Source organism: Vitis vinifera, chromosome 1 (assembly GCF_030704535.1).
Source record: "Vitis vinifera cultivar Pinot Noir 40024 chromosome 1, ASM3070453v1".
NCBI classification, from domain to species: Eukaryota; Viridiplantae; Streptophyta; class Magnoliopsida; order Vitales; family Vitaceae; genus Vitis; species Vitis vinifera.
In genome coordinates this window covers 25,906,932-25,925,000 of record NC_081805.1, presented here as the reverse complement: position 1 = coordinate 25,925,000, position 18,069 = coordinate 25,906,932, and the positions used below count along the sequence as shown (strand labels likewise).

General features: G+C 33.7%; 3 protein-coding genes across 4 annotated transcripts; 2 read left to right on the top strand and 1 right to left on the bottom strand.

Annotated features, from left to right (window-relative positions):
- Window positions 1-3,231: 3,231 nt before the first annotated feature.
- Window positions 3,232-9,062, top strand: LOC100257379 (uncharacterized). Of its 2 annotated transcripts, XM_002276662.5 has the most exons (5): window positions 3,325-3,454; window positions 4,083-4,182; window positions 4,261-4,398; window positions 8,777-8,834; window positions 8,931-9,062. In XM_002276662.5, the coding sequence occupies exons 2-4, from the start codon at window positions 4,092-4,094 to the stop codon at window positions 8,791-8,793; spliced, it is 246 nt and encodes an 81-aa protein (XP_002276698.1). In that variant the 5' UTR covers window positions 3,325-3,454; window positions 4,083-4,091; the 3' UTR covers window positions 8,794-8,834; window positions 8,931-9,062. The 2 variants fall into 2 exon arrangements, with proteins under 2 accessions (XP_019077791.1, XP_002276698.1); XM_019222246.2 differs by having other exon boundaries at window positions 3,232-3,454; window positions 8,777-9,062.
- A 719-nt stretch (window positions 9,063-9,781) lies between these two features.
- On the bottom strand, window positions 9,782-12,285 carry LOC100250573 (LRR receptor-like serine/threonine-protein kinase GSO1). The gene is made up of 3 exons (XM_059737076.1): window positions 12,216-12,285; window positions 10,263-11,960; window positions 9,782-10,143 (listed from the first exon to the last, which is right to left on the bottom strand). The coding sequence occupies exons 1-3, from the start codon at window positions 12,283-12,285 to the stop codon at window positions 9,782-9,784; spliced, it is 2,130 nt and encodes a 709-aa protein (XP_059593059.1).
- A 2,946-nt stretch (window positions 12,286-15,231) lies between these two features.
- LOC100245446 (uncharacterized) lies at window positions 15,232-17,775 on the top strand. Its single transcript, XM_002276751.4, has 2 exons — window positions 15,232-15,568; window positions 17,084-17,775. The coding sequence occupies exons 1-2, from the start codon at window positions 15,458-15,460 to the stop codon at window positions 17,561-17,563; spliced, it is 591 nt and encodes a 196-aa protein (XP_002276787.1). The 5' UTR covers window positions 15,232-15,457; the 3' UTR covers window positions 17,564-17,775.
- Window positions 17,776-18,069: the final 294 nt, after the last annotated feature.

Here is an 18,069-nt window from a genome sequence, read left to right as displayed (position 1 = left end):
CAAAAAAACATATTCTTTTACATATTTCTATTTTCCCTTACTAGTAATGTATCTAAGCTCCAATAGGCCTCTTTGGATTTCTAGCAACTTTAACACCATCGCGTTTGCTCCTAAAAATTAAATTAAATCAAATCATTTAAGTCAATTTTTATAATATAATTTCAGATATAATAAATCAAATATACTTCCACCACCACATTATCTCAACATAAGTTTTTTTTTCACATTTCAATAAATTTTATATTCATATCTTACCACAATCAATCAAATGTCAAATAAAATACAAATATCATTACCATTACAAAAACCTCCCTAAATCTTTCTATAGTTTAAATGGTGACAAAATTAACATATAAATTATTTTTAATGTTCAATTATGGATCTAACCACATTATTTTTCATTAATGTGATCAATCCATAAAGCTAACAAAAAACATGAAATATAATGGATACAATATTGTACCCAGAGAAGAGTTGAGTATGGAGAAGATAGGAAAATATGGGGAAACTCGGCAAAAGGGGGAGAGAACAACTACTCGACTTGGGTGTGGAGGATGAGTGGAGAAGAGAGCAAATTAGGGGGGAGAAAACGGGAAAAAGGGGAGAGAACAACAGGGGGAATAACTACCCGGTCCAGCTATGGAGGATGAGTGAAGAAGATAGCAAATTAGGCTGGGGGAAAACAGGAAATGGGTGAGAGAATAGGAGGGGGGACTGCTACACGGTCGACTATGGAGAATGAGTGGAGAAGAGAGCAAATTAAGGGAAAGGGGAGAACGGGAAAAGAGTGAGAGAATAGGAGGGGGAGCAACTAGACGGTCAGCTATGGAGGAGAAGAGAGCAAATTAGGGGGGGAAAACGGGAAAATGGGGAGAGAATAAGAGGAGGAAGTACCTGGTTTCAACCAGGTTTTTTTTTACCTTTTCATTTGGATGGCTGAGATTAAATCTATTTCATCCAACAACTGAAACAAAACGGGGGCATGATACCTTCGGAGGCAATGTAGAATTCTCCTTAAATTAAATGTGGATTGAAATCTCTAGCTTTATTCCATTGGGACTAAATTATCGGAAAGAGGCTTACAATGTATTAGACATGAGCGGCACAATGATGGTCCAAAAATTGGCCCGACTGAGGCTCGACCCACTATCACTCGACCCAACTAACGTGCTACACTTATCAGGGCTTTCCAGGCAGTAGAAGAATCTCCCATCTTTCTTTACTCGAAAGCATTCGAGCTTTCCTTTCTCCAAATGCAACCTTTTGGTCGATCTCTGAGTTCAAGGTACTCTTCCAATCTGTATTCCCAATTAGTTTAATGACCTTCTAGATTATGGACAATCATTTGGGTAGTGAGGGAATAATGAGAAAATGAAAGAAAAATTAAATTCTAAATTTTTCACCATCTAGGGCTCTAGGCACTAATCAAAATATGTTCTTATTTTTATTTATTTTTTATTTTTTTCTTTATTTTCTTGGTGATCCAAAAAGGGCTTGGATTTGACTCCTAGTGCTTTATAAATTGAGAATGCTATTGTTGTGAGTTTTGAATTATAGGGTTTCTCTTTGAACATCCATGGAACTATTGCCATTTTAGATTACAACTCACACAAATTAAAGAAGGATGCATTAAGGGTGATAAAATTAAGTATTTATCGCCCAAGTTCTTTTACATTCATCAACTCCAAAAGAGTAATGAAATTGTTGTTCAACAAGTAAAATCAAGTAACAATTTAACAAATTTATTCGCAAAGGCATTGTCAACTGCAATAATTAAGAAGCTCATTGGAATACATCAACTCAAAGATCTTCATGCTACGCTACTAGAGAAAATATAATCATGTCAACATGAGGAGGGAATTAATTGATAAGAATATCACTATACTATACTTTTTTTTCCCTTTGTCCAAGTCTTGTCCCATTAGGTTTTATTGGTAAGGTTTTTAACAAGATAATTATAGTAGTCCAAAATAATATTGTACTCTTTTTCCTTTACTAGGGTTTTTCCTATAGGGTTTTTTCCTAATAAGGTTTTAACGAGACATATTTTTATGATTATTTAAAGGGGAGTGTTATAAAATATGAGAATTTATTGGATTGTGAGAACTTGTGGATGATCATCCATATTGATATAAATCTCTTCTTGAATCTCTATGAAATGAGGGAACTGGCCAATGAAATACAATTTTATTTTTATTTGAGCATTTTTATTTATTCTCTCTTTCCTTTCTTTTTCTCATTATTTTATTTCATAATATTTTTATATAAGAAAATCTCTTAAACAAAAAATATAGATTTATCTTATCTCTTTAAAAACAAATTTTTTAAAATTTTAAAATTTGAGGTAATGAATTTTTTCTTGATACCTCAATCTTTTTTAATAGTTTTTAAAATCATTACATTTTCAATATAAAATTCTAAAAATTCTTATAACTTATATAAATGTCTATACTACTTTTTTAATTTTAAAAAGAGAAAATATGAAATATATTGAAATGAACTTTCAATAAAGAAAAAAACTTGAGGTTTTCTAAAGCACATGTGAATTTTTTTTTTTTTTTAAAATTAGCATTACAAAAATTATAAAAAAAGTGATTTAAGTCTTTTGAAATCTAAGAGTGTGTTTACATGTAAGAAATTACATATTTATCTGGTGCCCCCGTTCTACTCTTGTTGTTCTGCGGTTGATGACGTGTGCTCAAATGATTGGGCAGAGAGTAAGAAATGAAACAACTCAAAGAGCCCATTGGGCAACCGGTTTCAAGAACAGTTTTTTATTTTCTAAAAAAAATAAAAAATACAAAATACGTTTGGTACTATAAACTATTTTCTATTTTTTTATTCTCATAATATAAAAAATACAATGTTTTTAGATAATATTTTTTAATTATTTTCAATTATTTTTATTTATTTTTTAAAATATATTTATAAAAATAATTATACAAATATATATAATAATTAAAATTAAAATTGTGGATATAGATATTATTTTTAAAATATATTTAAAAATAAATTAAAAATATTTTAAATTTTTAAATAAATTTTTATTTTATAAAATAATTTTAAAAAATTGTTTTTAAAAATTATTTTTCTGAATTATTTTAGAAAATACTTATCAAATAAATAATTTGTTTTCCCCAAATTCACTTGAAGACTTTTATTAAATGGCATAGTTGTTCTTGTACTACGGCATTTTAAAAAAATGCTTTTAAAAATATGGAAAAACAATTAAAGTGATTTTTCATAGAATCACTTAACAGGTGTTTAAAAATAAAAATAAAAAACTTCAAAAATTTTGAAATATTCCAAAAATGCCCCCAAGTGATTCTCGATATTTTCCTTCCCTTTCACTCGTACCTCTCTCCTTCATTCTCCTTTTCCATCGCTCTCCATCGGAGACTACACACTAGGAAAGACGCTCCACTTTCATTCGACATCGTTGATCGGATCGAAGGTAACCCTCTGTTCTTTTGTTATTTTTCTTTTCCTTTTTTTTAATGTCTGATTGTCTTGAAATGTTAGTTAGGGTTTTGGGTTTTAGGATTGTTTGGTTAGGAGGAAAGTATGAGAAAGCATTTCCAACTGTCTGAGATACATTTCTTCTCTATTTTCTCTCTTGATCTAGTTTTCTCAAGGTACGTCAAGTTGGTTTTTTTTTTCAATCTCTGATTTGATTGTCAGGAAATATGAGGAAAGGATGAGAAGATTAGGAATATTTGGAATATTTTCCTTCCATTTTCTCTTTTGGTGTTTTGGCTGCAGGAAAAATTAGGGATCCTTGTCTGGTCATTTGTTTGATCATTTGCAACTCATAATTTTGCTTAATAGCTTCTGATTCAGGGTACATGTCGAGATCATTGCTTTTGCTGTGAGTTTTGAATTCTAGGGTTTCTCTTTGAACATCCGTGGAACTATTGCCATTTTGGATTACAGCTCACATTGAAATTTTTGTTAGATTAACAGTCTTTGTTAGTTGGGAATTTTTCTTGTATAAAAACATATTTAGTTTTGATACGGAGAAAATATGGAAAAAAAAAAAAAGTAATTAAAATTTTGAATTGACGATGATTCGGGGAATACAGGAAGGAGAGATGCCTCTCAGTGCAACGGTGGTTGGGGCCGTGTTGGGACTCTCAGTCCAGTTGCACTCCAATGCTCTTCGGAAACTCCCTCTCATGAGGCGTGAGTTGTCTTCAACTCTTTGATTATTTGATTTGATTTGATTCTATTTTATTTTACAAAATTTGTTTTTGATTTCAGATCCATGGGAGCACGTGTTGGCGATTGGAATTGGGGCTGTTTTTGGGAATCAGTTGGTCAAATGGGAGGCTAAGGTTGAAGAAGATCTCGATAAGTTGCTCGAAAAGGCCAAAGCCGCCAATGAGCGCCGTTATATTGGTACTCTTTCTATCTTCTATGCTGCTAATCTCTATTCTTCTTATTTTCTCACTCCTTCGGCTTTAGCTAAAGATTGATTAAGCCATATCCTATGCTAGATCTGGTTTTCTCTTTTATTATTTATTGACTTGAATCCTGATCCAAACATTTATCTGATTTGGGGCCTTTTTTTTTTTTTCTCAAATTTCCTTTTTCTCTTCATCTAAAACGGGGAATCTACTAGTTTGACGAAATTTTGTACATGTTGTTAAGATTAGACTCTCCTAAAAAACTTTTATTTGAATGGAATAATGTGCATTGTATTGGTAATTTTTAAACTACCTTACTGAAATTTATACTCCAACTACAATCGGAATCATCCTGTTGATAAGTTGCCTTAGCAGCAAAATAAGAATGCAGAGGGAAAAGAATATGGGTTTGGAACCTTAATTTATGTTATTATAATTTGTTATGTAGCTTTCCCCCAACATTGTTGATCGAAATCTTGAAAGACTTCAATTCCATAGCGAACCAGCAACTACCACCTTCCTTGCTCCTCATGGAGAACTTTCTCAGAATGTTCATGGACAAGCGCTACTTTAGAGGTTTTTCTTTTGTAATAGGAGAAATTGTTTTGAGATTTTCTTATAAGAATAGAAATCTTTGTAGAGAGAGGATTATTTATTGGACAAGGAATCACTTTTGGGGCTAATTTGGTATTATTGTTGCTTTTAAGAAAATAACTTTTAGTTGTGTTGAAAGAAAAATCAGTTGAGACAAAGTTATAATATCAAAAGTGCAATGAGTCTCAAAAGTATTATTTAAGTGTTTAATAAACTAGATTATTAAATTATTGTAAACATGTGTAATGACCAAAATAGGGATATTTATATTAGAAACTTAAACAAGATTTAAAAACAAATTTTTAATGTTTTTAATTAAATAATTAAATCAACATTTTTTATTTTGACATAAAATTAACATTTAATGGAATAAATCATTGTATTATTTAAAACCAATTCTTAGTATATATATATATTTTAAATACTCTTATTTTGTTATTTTTAATGGAATTGAAGAATATATTTATACGAATGATTTTATTTTTTTTATTTTTACCAGTTCACAATGAGCTGTATAAAATATAAATCCCAAAAGGTAAGGTTTTGGAGTATAAAAGGATGAAAGAACAAAAAAGGTGCAAAGAAATCATGAAAAGATATTGTTTGAAGATATAATAAGTATTTTAAAATAAAAAATCCAGATTCTTGGAAAATTACTTTTGAAAAGTTACTTTTTACATATTTCTCAAAACTTATTGCCAAAGTGAGTCAGATTATTATTTTTAGTTTACCAAACAAATTAGTTGTAAAAATTCATTACAAAAGTGATTATGAATGGTCTAAAATCAATCCTGGATGCAACCTGTGAACCTATATATATATTTTAGGTCTTTAAGAGAAAAATCATAAGGTGAGATAGATATGAGAAACAGAAGGGATACATCATAAAGTATGGAAACATGGATTCATTTCATGGCTTGAATGAGGGTGGAAACATTGATTTGTTTCATGACTCATGAGGAGCATAGAAACGTACATATGTTTTATTCAAGTTTTAGGTTAGGTATAGGTATAGGTATAAAAGCAAAGTTCAATTTTTGTTTTATTTATATAACCATTCATTTGGTTTATAATGGAATCCTCATATCAATGGATCACCCATGGAAGTACATCTTGTTCAAACCATGTAAATATGGAGTCTCTTGTGTAGTTTGTGATTGATCTTTACTTTAAACTTGCATAGTATGAAAGCTTCCACTAGCGCACAAGTTGTATCAAAGCTAGGTTGAAGAAGATCTAGAGCCAAAGTTGGGGAAGATCCAAAGCAAACATTTGTTGAATTCAAGTTCAAGGTGAAGACCATAAAGCCAAGGTGACAATGTGCAGAAAAAATTGGTCAAAAATTGATTTAGGCTTTTACAAGCCTTGGTTGACAATTCGTCATAGGTCCAAAGTCTATGTCAATACTAGGGTTAATGGATGCAAAATTTCTCAAATGAGTGCACATAGACTAGTCACAAAGAAACCATAGTAGGTTTAAATCCTTATAAAAAATAAAAATAAAAATAAAAAAAACTTTCATTAAGAGACAAGATCTTCCACCTTGTCTTCTAGAAGCTCCATATCCTTGGCTTGATTACCACTTTAGGTACCACTCTGATCTTTTGAACTTATATTGACTTAAAGAAAATTTATTAAATGACAACCTCTATGTTTTGTTAGCATCAAAATGCAGTTTTAAGAAGCCTTGGGCTAATTGGGAGCAGTGTTTATTGAGGCTTATGCCTTGAGGCTCGCTTTAAGGCTATGCAAATTAGCCTTGAGGTTATAGCTTCAATAGAGGGTAATCAAAGCTTAAGCCTCACTTGATTGAGACTTATAGCCTTGAGCTTATAGCCTCGAGGCTATAAGCTCGAGGCCCTCAAATAATCAAAAGGTTTTAATGAGTTTGAGGCCTTTATCAACTTTTTGTATACATTTGTTAGGAGGTTTAAGCCTCAATATTTATTAGTTGTAGTGACTTGTGCTTTTACAGTATTATGATTTAGATTTATAAGTTTTTTCTTGAATCCGAGATTAGGGTTAAACCTTTTAGAAAATAAGGGCTTAATTGACTACTAATTAATCCTTCAAATGAAAATGAAAGGAAGAGATTGGGAAGGGGAAATAAAAGAATTGTTGGTCACTGTACTGATCGAGTTTATGTATAATCACTGATTCAATATCTTATTATTGATGGATAAAGGAAAAAAGATCACTATAATTAATGGATAAAGAAGACAAATGGATTAACATTAACATTAACATTGATGGAGAGGATAATAGAACAATTGGATATAATTATAATTCATTAGAGGATCCTACTAGTGATAGTGATGGTAGTTTTGAAGATAATTTGATAAATGCATGAGAGATAGTTGGATCTTAGAAGAGACAGAAAAAAAAAAAAAAAAAAAAAAAAAACTAAATTAGAAGCTATTGAAAATGACAATTAATTTGATTATTATACATTTTATGATTTTCATATTATTTAATTTTCATGTGATTTTATCAGTATTTTTTTATTTCAAGATTTTTTTCTTTTTATTGTTATTAAAGTTGAGGCTTAAGCCTTGTTCTGCCTTGAGGATTACGCTTCACCTCATTTGGGTGAAACGCCTCAAGACCGACTTTAGACTTTTAAAAACATTGATTGGGAGAAAAGAGAGGGAGAGCTGGTGGACAAAGCATTTGATTTTCTTTTCTTCAGCTCTTAAGAAAAAATGAACTTGGTTTGGGAGCTAACCTTTTGCCTCATGCCCATGCCTGAGAGGAGAGGGAAGAAGAGAGGGAGTTTTTTTTTTTTTTTCCATGGGAGTCTAAGAGACAGTGAAGAAAAATACTGTCTGCTTCTTCAGCGAGAGGAAGAGCTCTTGAGAAAAACATTTGGTTTGCTAACCCAATATATGCTCATGCCAGATGGGAGGGAGGGAGGGCTCTCCCATGGGGAAAGAATATTTAGCCTGATTTCCTTTATTTATTTATTTTTTGGCTGAGAGAGTACCTGAGAAAAAACATTTGAGTCACTTTTCTAATTTTTTTGTTTATGCAAATTGAAAGAGATAGTGAAAACAAAAACTTCAGAGAAGTGGCTCAAATGTTTTTTCTCAGGTATTCTCTCAGCCAAAAATAAATTAATCTTCCATTGAAGGGGAAAAAAAGCACCTGACCTGCTTCTTTGTACATGTGAGATGGGAAGGGAGAAAACTTAGGGTAGTGTGGATTAGTCTCTCTTCTATTGGGAAAAGACACTTGGCCTGCTTTCTTTCTTAAGTTTTTGGGTGTGGAATCCATCTCTCTTTTGTTGAGAAAGAAACACTTGGTGTCCTTTCTTCATTTTCTGGGTCCACTCAACATAAGGGCTTCATACAAAATTGCTGAAGGTTATGCTATCAGTCCACCCCTCCAAACTCCTTTTTGAAGCAAATAAAGAGAAAAAGTGGGAAAAAGAAAATTTTGGCACTTATGCAAAATTGCTTGAGGTTAGATCTGCTGAGAAAAAACACTTGGTACCCTTTTATATCTGATGCAGACCTGCATTGACATGCACCTTTCTTGGGTTTACTTTTTGCCAGAATTTTGGTTGTTGTTTCCCAAGAGAAAATTACGGAAACCAACCCTTTTTTTTTTTTTTTTCAAACTTCCCAATGCTCCTCATGAACTTTACCATGTTTCTTAAAATTAAAATAGTAAATAAAATACTTTGTATTATAGTTTGCAAGTGGTTGTGACAGTGTATTATATCATTATTTTAGTTGCTGTTCTTTCCTTATTGTTTTTTTGACTTTCAATTGCAGATGCTGACGAAGATTAGCAGTCAGGTTGGCTAGGACTATAAGATATTTTCCAATGGCGGTAAGCTTGTAAAAAATGTGGCTTCCAAACCAGTTCTTGTGGGTTGCCCTGGACGCACTTATTTGCTTTTATTTCTTGTTGCTCTTTTTTGGTAAGGCTGTTGGCACTTCTCTGCAATCTGGCAGCTTGTTGAAGTGCAGTTATGATGACATTTTGGCGAATGTAAGACTGCGAGTGATAATTGGAATTAATTAATAATTTTAATGGCTGCAAAACTATTTCAACCAACAGCCTTATTATGGGGTATGCCATGCAAGGTGTTTGTATAACTTTTATCAGGCTCTAGGTTTTGAAGCTTTTAAGGTTGGGGTGAGGCTTCGGTCAGTTTGAGATGGAACCTATCGAAACCTTTTGTCTTCATGAGACGAGTACCAGTTTGCTGTATTGGATATAATCATTCTGCTCTGCGCTAGTTTTACATGCATGATGCTTAAATTGATACCACAAAAGATTTTATGAATTTATGATAAGCTTATTACTGACCTGAATTGTGAGCCCCTATTTTTTATATGTTTTTTGTAAGTTTATTTTATTTATTTATTTTTCTATATGTATGTAAAATTTTAATTATATATAACTCTTTGTTTCTTTTTTTCATATTTTTCATGATAAATAAAACATACAAGAAAATCATTTTTCTAACTATATATATTTAAATATATAGCATTTCATCTCGAATTCTAATGTTATTTCTCATCACTTTCATCACATTTTTCCACTCCATCTCCCGTGGATGCCTGTAGCTGCGTCATTGAACAACATGGCTGAGAACAAATCAGCATAGAATGGAATGAGGTTGGGAGCCCACTGTAGCTGGTTCATTGAACGACATGGCTGAGAACAAATCAGCATAAAATTGGAATGAGGTTGGGAGGGGAGGTTGTTTGTCTTTATACGGTTTGATCATCCCAACGCTCCATTCAGCTATACAAGCAAGTATGGAAGAGTCAATGGGGGTTCTTATAGCAGCCCACCATTCTATTTCTATTGTTGGACAAATGGACTAGGGAATCGCAAACTTGGCGAGAAGACGGCCTTTCTGCTGGGGTAGTTTTTGTGCATTGCGGTGCGATCTCAAGCACTCCGAATGCTGCGCATTCTTCATCTGGTAGAATTGGCTTCAATGCTGAATCAATCAACTCCGTTCGGCTCGATTCTCCCATTTCAATGTGCGACTCAACCCACCTCACCATTTTATCCGTCCCAAAAATTTCGTCTGTTGGCATCTTTCCACTCACTAGCTCAACCAGCACGATACCCATACTATAAACATCACTCTTCTCCGTTGCCTTCAATGAATAAGCATATTCTGATAGCATTCAATTGTTTTTTTGTTAGTGTTGGTAATAGCCTAATAAATAGAATCACTCGACAAGACAAAAATCAATACTAATATAAATTAAGCAGAAATTAGTTCACTTGACATACCTGGAGCAATATAACCGTAAGACCCAGCGAACCATGAGTTTGAGTCGGTGTTGAAGGAGTTGTGATTCTCAACCAGAGTCTTTGCCAGCTCAAAATCCCCCAAATGTGCCTCCATATTAGAGTCAAGCAACACATTGCTGGACTTGATGTCCCTGTGAATGATCCTGAGGACACAGTCATGGTGGAGATACTCCACTCCCTTAGCTAATCCCGCTGCAACCCTTAACCTCGCCTCCCAGTCAAGGCTCTTCCTTTTCTTGCTACTCACTGATTCTGGGTGCAGCCAATCCCATAAGCTTCCATTCTCCATGTACTCGTATACCAACAGATTAAAGCCTGCTTCTTTGTTGACACAACAACCCAGCAACTTTGCTAGGTGCCTATGCCTAACCCTTTCCAGGGTCCTAATTTCTCTTTCAAAGCTTTTATTCAGCAGGAGATCATCTTTCCTCAGTATCTTCTTCACTGCCACTGTTTCTTCACTGGATAACTCAGCCTTGTAGATCGTTCCAGACCCTCCTGAGCCAATTATAAAATTGTCACTCAGATTGTTTGTAGCTTGCATAATGTCTCCCCATTTGAAATCTCGCTTCCCAGCAGCGTTGGGGAGGAGTGGTCTTCGGTGTACTATGGAAGAACTGGAAGAGTAAACACACTTCACTTCGTTGAGGGACTCCCGCTTGCCTTTAAGAAACAGGGCAACTCCAATCATCAGTAGAACAATTGCAGCAATGGTTGAAAATGCTGATATTATCACCACAGATGATAACTTTAGGCCTGAGTTATGATGACTGGATTCCTCACTGTTGCAGCGGCCGAGAGGCCCTCCACAAAGACGCAGGTTTCCCATGAACGTCTCTGCTGGCCAGTGCAAGAATTCCTTGTCCAATTTGCCCTCAAGGTTGTTATAGGAGAAGTTAAGCTTGCCCAAGCTACTCATCGCACCCACTTGGAATAGGATTTCACCAAGTTGATTGTGAGATAGATCAAGCGCCTCCAGTTTGGACAGTGTTCCAATAGAAGGTGGGATTTCCCCAGTAAGATTGTTGTAACTGAGGTCTAAAACACTTCGAAGATTCTGGAGTTCTCTAAGCTCAATAGGTATTTCACCATTAAAGCTGTTTCTTGAGAGACGAAGTTCATAAAGCTTGCTTAAGTTACCTATGGCAGGAGGAATTGGTCCATAAAATTGGTTTTGGTTGAGGTTGAGAACATTAAGGGATGCAAGATTACCGGTTTCCAGAGGCAGAGTCCCATTAAGGAGATTGTTATCAAGTGAAAGAACCAGCAGATTGGAGCACTTAAATAGTTCGTGAGGAAGGGGCCCAGAAAATAAAGTGAAGGAGAGTTTGAGCTCTCCTAAATTGGGCAAACTTCCAAGCCAGGATGGGATTGGCCCAGAAAGAAAGTTGTTATTGAGATCAATATGGGTCAGTTTCTTGCACAATGAAAGCTCAGCTGGTACTGATCCAGTGAGCGAATTGCCTGAGAAATCCACAAGTGAAAGTTGGTAGATTTCTCCCAGGGTCCTGAGGATTGCCCCTGTGAAATGGTTGATCCCTAGCCGAAGCCTTTGAAGAGAAGGTGAAAATCCCAACTCTCTTGGAATCTGGCCATCAAATGCGTTGTTTGTGACATCAAAAGAAAGAAGAAAGGAATGAGAGCTACACAATGCAGCAATGCTACCATAGCAATTTACTAAATTAGATTGAACTTACGAAATTTAGTTGTGAAGGTAGTGATGAATGGTGGAGTCTCCCGAAGTACGTGAACAATATCACCGCGTGCTTGAAAGATTCCATCAAGCTAAGGTAACTCGAACAATGTGTGTAGCCAGTTCCAACTTCAGTAAATTAATTTATGAATTCTGAACTTAGGCTTGAAGCTTTCATCTGCATGTCAGCTGATTATGCAGTTCATGACAGCTTTCTATTGAATGTGGCAACATTGTACCTGTTCTTGCAGCAATCACATTTCGGACATGATTCAGCATTTGAGGCGGATTAGCATATAGATCATTCATGGCAAAGTTGTCTTGATTACAACTGTAGGTGACCCTATTTTGCATCTACTAGATAACTTATATGACACTAGCATTAGTGTCCCTTTATTCTTTCCTTTTTCCTCTGGTCCAAAGGCAGCCATGAACACTACCTCCAACCCCGGTGAAGATAGAATTCAGTCGCAAGTCTCTAGGGGAGATGTCTACAGCCACTCCCCCCCTGAGACTTTCAATGTTAGGCTAGTGATCACCTTCTTGATCCCTGTGTTCTGGCCCCTCTAATCTTGACACTTTTTTCCTCCACGCATGAGTTTTCATTTGGTGTTGGAAGGTTGAAGCCCTCATACCTCTACATCAAGTGAATCAATAATAATTTGTAGTATCTCAAAAACGAAGTCGAGGACTAAGCACATGATCCCTCTAATAAAGTATGATTCTGTGCAAGTCATGTGATTTTAATGACTTGATGAAGACTAGTTCTGTTGTCATGAAGGTATACGGACTTCATGAATGTTCTTCTTACTTGTAGAAAGCCTCTTCTATAGGTCAGGACTACGGTTCAAGTTTTATTTGATAGGTTCTCACTACACATCGCTTGAGTAAAAAGACTAGAGCTGTTTGATCTCCTCCTAATTAAAATATCAGAGCAGACTTAAAGTTCTGCTCTGTGTAAGGAGTTTTAACCATCTATTTTAGATATTCTTCTGTCAGAACTTTCAGAAATTAAATACTAAATTCATTTAATAAAATATCATCTTTGTACACTTGAACCCATTGCATGGCAGCTCATCTTTTCTTTGCACCAACATTGCATGCTTTTATCTGTCCAGTAGAAGTAAAAAATCCTAATGAATGTGTTACATTAAAAGTCTAGTGCATGCTCTTATTGTTATTTGGAAAACCCGACAAACCGAAATTGCTTCAATTCATCAGGCAGTAAGAAAGATAATATGACTTGATCCTAATGACTTTTCATAGTAGTTATTGCCAGAAGGCGACTTATTATCTTGATCCTAATATCTTATAAATTATTTTTATAAGATATTACAAACTTATTTAACTTATCTTAAGTTTTGAATATAAAAATTACATAATTTGAAAATATATAAGTTTGTAACTAGTTTTTAACTACATTTGATTTTCAATTTTTAACCAAAAAAATTATTTTTCTTAATATATATTTTTTTTTGAAAATTGGTTTCATGTAACAAGAGAAAGATGTGTTTATGAAATAAGGATTAGGTGGAACAAAATTGACTGTGTGACAGAGTCATGGAAACACTTGTTTTTCTCCATATTTTGGACCTTAGCTTCATAAAATAATATGTTACTACTGAGACATGGAAGAATTGAAATTTTAAATTAAAACACTATGAATGGTATAAAGTGGCTAAACACATCCAGACCCATAAGCTAAAACAAGTTATTACTTAATGTCAAAGTTTAAACTATTAAATATATATATATATATATATATATATATATATATATATATATATTAAGTAATGGGTTAACCATATATGTAAGTCACCTTACTTGAACCAAAAAATATTATTGGATAGGGCTAAGCAGGCTAAAATAATTTTAAAAAAATAAAGTCTTTTTATAAACAAGTCACTTGGATTCAAATATTTATATTACGTTTCTAACACTCTTTACCCATTTTAATGGGTCACGAACAATTTTAAAGTACCAAAAGGTATCATACTAAGAGCTCATTAAATAGTGATTTTAGGATGTATTTCTAACATTTTTAACAATTAAATGATAAAAGTGTTAAAAAAACTAGAAATATTTCCTAAAATTATTATCAAACACACTAAATTTTTGTAATCTATTGAATTTTTATCTTAATTCTATAATTCATATAGGAATCAATATTTTAATCATATTTCATATGTAAATTTTTATCATATTTTAGATACATCCCACGTTTCATGTTGTGTGACATTCTACCTAATCTCTAAAGTACTAAAAGGTATCATATCAATCCATATTTATTTTATTTATTTATTTTAATAAATAAGGGGTTTCAAGAGATAAATATTTTAATAAATAGATATATGTTAATAATTGTTATGCATCAAAGTTCAAATCTATACTATTCAATATGTATGTTAAGATTTAAATCGATAAATAAGGGTACAAATAAATAACATCACGAGTATGAATAAATGAAATTAGATGGGTAGTAAAAACTCTACACTCAGTCATTTCAAACCTAAAGATTAAGGTTACGTTTAGTTCTCGAAAAGTACTAAGTGTGGGTCCCCATGTTTGCCTAGACAAAAAACTCTTTTGTATAGAAATTAAATGGGAGCATTGCTATTAGAATGACATTCATATTTATTACATAAGTGATAAATGCAGTGAATCGTTACATCAAAAGTAATCGTGAGTATAAATGTTTGACTTCAATACCAAAAGCTACTACTTATAAGACTGATTATTAACATTTAAAGCATTAAAAAGGCACGTGAAACATTACAACTCTATCAAAATAAAAGCCAACTAGACAACAAACAACAAAAGTTCTTTAAAAAAACTATTATTCGTCTTTTCTATAAATTAACTTAAGCTTTAGAGAAGAGTGTCCAATAAAGCCATTCAGACACACCTTATTATAGGTACACTCGTCGTTTGCTTGAAGGAAGCTAGTTAGAGAAGACATTGTTGGTTGTGTACTAACATTAAGGAAAGAAAAAAATGTTTAAAAAAACAATTTTCTCATGTTTAATTTTATCATAGAAAATGTGAAAGAAAGTAAAATATAAATAAAATGATTAATGGATTTATATATTTTTAAATTATTTAATCTTTATATAAAAGAGTTAAATAAATAAAATAAAATAAAATTTAAATATTACATAATAATAATTTATTAATTTTAAATTTATTTTTCATTTTTCTTAATTTTTTTTTCTTCTACTTTTCCTTTTTATTTTCTTCTCCAAACTTTATCCGACCAAACATACCCTAGAGATTAAGGAATGAAGATTAAAGTAGCAAAAGTTGCTTTTGCGTGCCCATTATGGTACTAACTGATAAATAGTCTTACGACAAGAAGCTCATGATTCTGGAAAGAGCGGCACATGGGTGATTGCCACGTGTCGAACAAATATGGCAAGTTTGGCATTTGATTTTGTGGTCGGTCTCTATCAGCGAGCCATCCGTTAGTCAATTGTTTGAAGCCATGGACAACGTGGAGCTCTTACAGCTCGCCATCCGCCGGCTCGCCGATGAAAAGAAAAACGGCCGAGCCTCCGTCGCCGACGATGATCTCCTCTCCAGATTGATTTTTCAGGTCTTGTCCATTCAAATCTCTTTGTGTTTTCACGATTTCTAGCCCATTGTTCATATTAGACTTGATTTTCTCTTCATTTTTTGCTGGAATTTTTTATATGGAGTTACAATTTCCATCATATGTATAAAGTGATAGGGAATTGAATCTGTGTAGACTGTAGAGTTCATTGTTTTTCTCAACCATATTGGATCATTGTTGTTGCCTTCGTATGAGACACTGTTTGGAAAGGAAGAAATTTAGAGAATAGAGAAACAGAATTTGAAAAAGAAAAAATATCAAATCTAGTGTCTGGAAATTTCAAATGATTGAGTAAATATTTTTTGAAGCTTGAATTTTGGGGGTTGTGAGATAGCATAAAAGGAGGGAATACCATCAATTGACGGTCTCTTAGGTAGATTTTTGGATTTCAGTTTTGATTTCTAGTTTTTCCAAAAGGTGGTAAGGCCTATATCACTCAGTTCTTGGATTCAATATCTCTTGTTTGTCCTTTGAGTTGATTTAATGACTTCATTGTTCCAGTATACAGTTTGTTTATCTGGCCTAATTGTTTCCCTTAATATTTCTTGCAAATTGTGTGAAGAAACAGTTAAACCCATGCCTTAAACAGAGGATTCTATGTGTTCCAAGATTAATTTCTAGGGTTTAATCCTCTGGATTACCTGGTGTTGGTTGTGGATAGCGCCGGTTAGCATCCGAGGTTTGGGTCCCATGAAGAGTCCAAAGGGCTCAGCCATGGAAGGTTCCTCAGTTTAATTCCTAGGGTTTGGATGGAATTCACCAGTTGAGAGATTGAAGAACAGTTTTTAGAACTCGGAAAATTCATATCTCATTATATATATAAAGGGGAATTTGCAACTGAGCTAGCATGACATTCAACTGATAACTAGTTATCAGGAGTTTAATTTGTACATTTTGTTTGGAAAGGAAAATTGATGGGCATATGGATTCAACCTATTAAGTGATGAAAATCTTTGAGTTGAGCTACCATTAGTTGGGATTTGAATCTATGGTCTGAAACTTCATTCTAAGACATAATATATTGTGTGGCCTCGTATTCAGTTACTATTTTGGTCCAAATTTTGGTGTTTGGGTACAATTTGACTCACATATGGAAGTATGCAGCTGCCATTACCATCAATAGTACACTAATGCTGCAGCCCATGGGAGCTTATAAAATGCCCAACCGAGCTTCACCACCAAAACTCTAGATGTTACTTAGCAGTACCACCCATGACCGCTGCCATTGCCTCTATTTTTGAGATCCACAAGAACCACTCCCTCTACCATCACCTCCAGCTCTTCACCTGCAGCCATCATTGGTGACCTCCTGTAGGGCTGTCACCCAACTCCATTCCCAAATTGGCTAATTCGTATACTTTTTCTATATTTAGCTAGCCCAGAACAGAAAAGGCAAGGATGTATGTGCATTGCTTTTGAAGGCTTTAGTAGTAACACTGAAGTTTCATAATTCCAAAAAGAAATAACTTTTGTGGGATTGTTCATTTCTGTGAATAGTTGGAATCACTGAAAGAGGATGGTGCAATCAAACAACCCAAATCATCTGTTGAACCGAACGAGCTACATTCGCCTGCTGTTGGTGAAATGGAGGTGAAGAGTATGGCTACGAATGAGGTGGATGCTGGTAGTGCTGAAATAGGAACTGAAGAAATCATCAAAGAGCTAAAGAAGGTGGAGAGGCAGAATTCCATAACTCACTGGCTTCTTTCGACCATGATTGTCCTCATTCTTGGCTGGCAATTGTCGGAGTTCTCCCTCATTTTGAAAGTTAAAGAAGGATTAAACCATCCATTTAGATCCTTTGGGAATTTGGTTATAGGGTTGCTAAAAGGCCCAGATAACAATGGCCAGGATGCTGAAAAACAATCCTCATCGACAAAGAAACCCCAGATTGAAACACCTCCACTCCCTCTCAGAATTCCAGAGCTCCCCCATGTGGATTTGCCAGTACTGGGGTTGAATGGTGAGGGAGACTAAACCAGTCTCTGCCTTTGATATCCACAAAAATCAAGACGAGAGGAACAAGTTATTGATCCTACCAAACGTATTCATGTTTTATGTTTCCTCATCCAATGTTGTTCATTTCCTTTTTCTGTCACATGTTGTGAAGAACAGAGTATGCAATATTTTCCAGGTGATTGTAAATTATTTTTTTGTTATTAATTCATATTGATTATTGTCCATTAAAATAATGTGCAAGTTGGTTCTGCTTTCTTCTTAGGTCGTCTGAGAGGGTATGAAATGGAGAATCAGAGATCAAAGATTTGTTTTACAATTATTTTCAATAACAGTTTTTTATTCTCTAGAAAAAAAAAAAAAACGTTTGGCAATTAGAAAACTGTTTTTTGTTTTTTGTTTTTTGTTTTTAAAAATAGAAAATGGGGTGTTTTTAAAAAATATTTTTTAATTATTCTAAGTTGTTTTTACTTATTTTTAAATAAAATGTTTAAAAATAGAACACTAGATATAAAAATTAGTTTTAA

Excerpts from the sequence above, each read along its gene's own strand:
- LOC100250573 (XM_059737076.1), bottom strand. The coding sequence starts at position 12,285 with ATGAATGATCTATATGCTAATCCGCCTCAAATGCTGAATCATGTCCGA. Across the intron at positions 11,961-12,215 it reads TGTGATTGCTGCAAGAACAG|TAAATTGCTATGGTAGCATT; the intron begins GTACAATGTTGC and ends AATCTAATTTAG. Across the intron at positions 10,144-10,262 it reads TTACGGTTATATTGCTCCAG|AATATGCTTATTCATTGAAG; the intron begins GTATGTCAAGTG and ends GAATGCTATCAG.
- LOC100257379 (XM_019222246.2), top strand. The coding sequence starts at position 4,092 with ATGCCTCTCAGTGCAACGGTGGTTGGGGCCGTGTTGGGACTCTCAGTC. Across the intron at positions 4,183-4,260 it reads GAAACTCCCTCTCATGAGGC|ATCCATGGGAGCACGTGTTG; the intron begins GTGAGTTGTCTT and ends TTTTGATTTCAG.
- LOC100245446 (XM_002276751.4), top strand. The coding sequence starts at position 15,458 with ATGGACAACGTGGAGCTCTTACAGCTCGCCATCCGCCGGCTCGCCGAT. Across the intron at positions 15,569-17,083 it reads TCTCCAGATTGATTTTTCAG|TTGGAATCACTGAAAGAGGA; the intron begins GTCTTGTCCATT and ends TTCTGTGAATAG.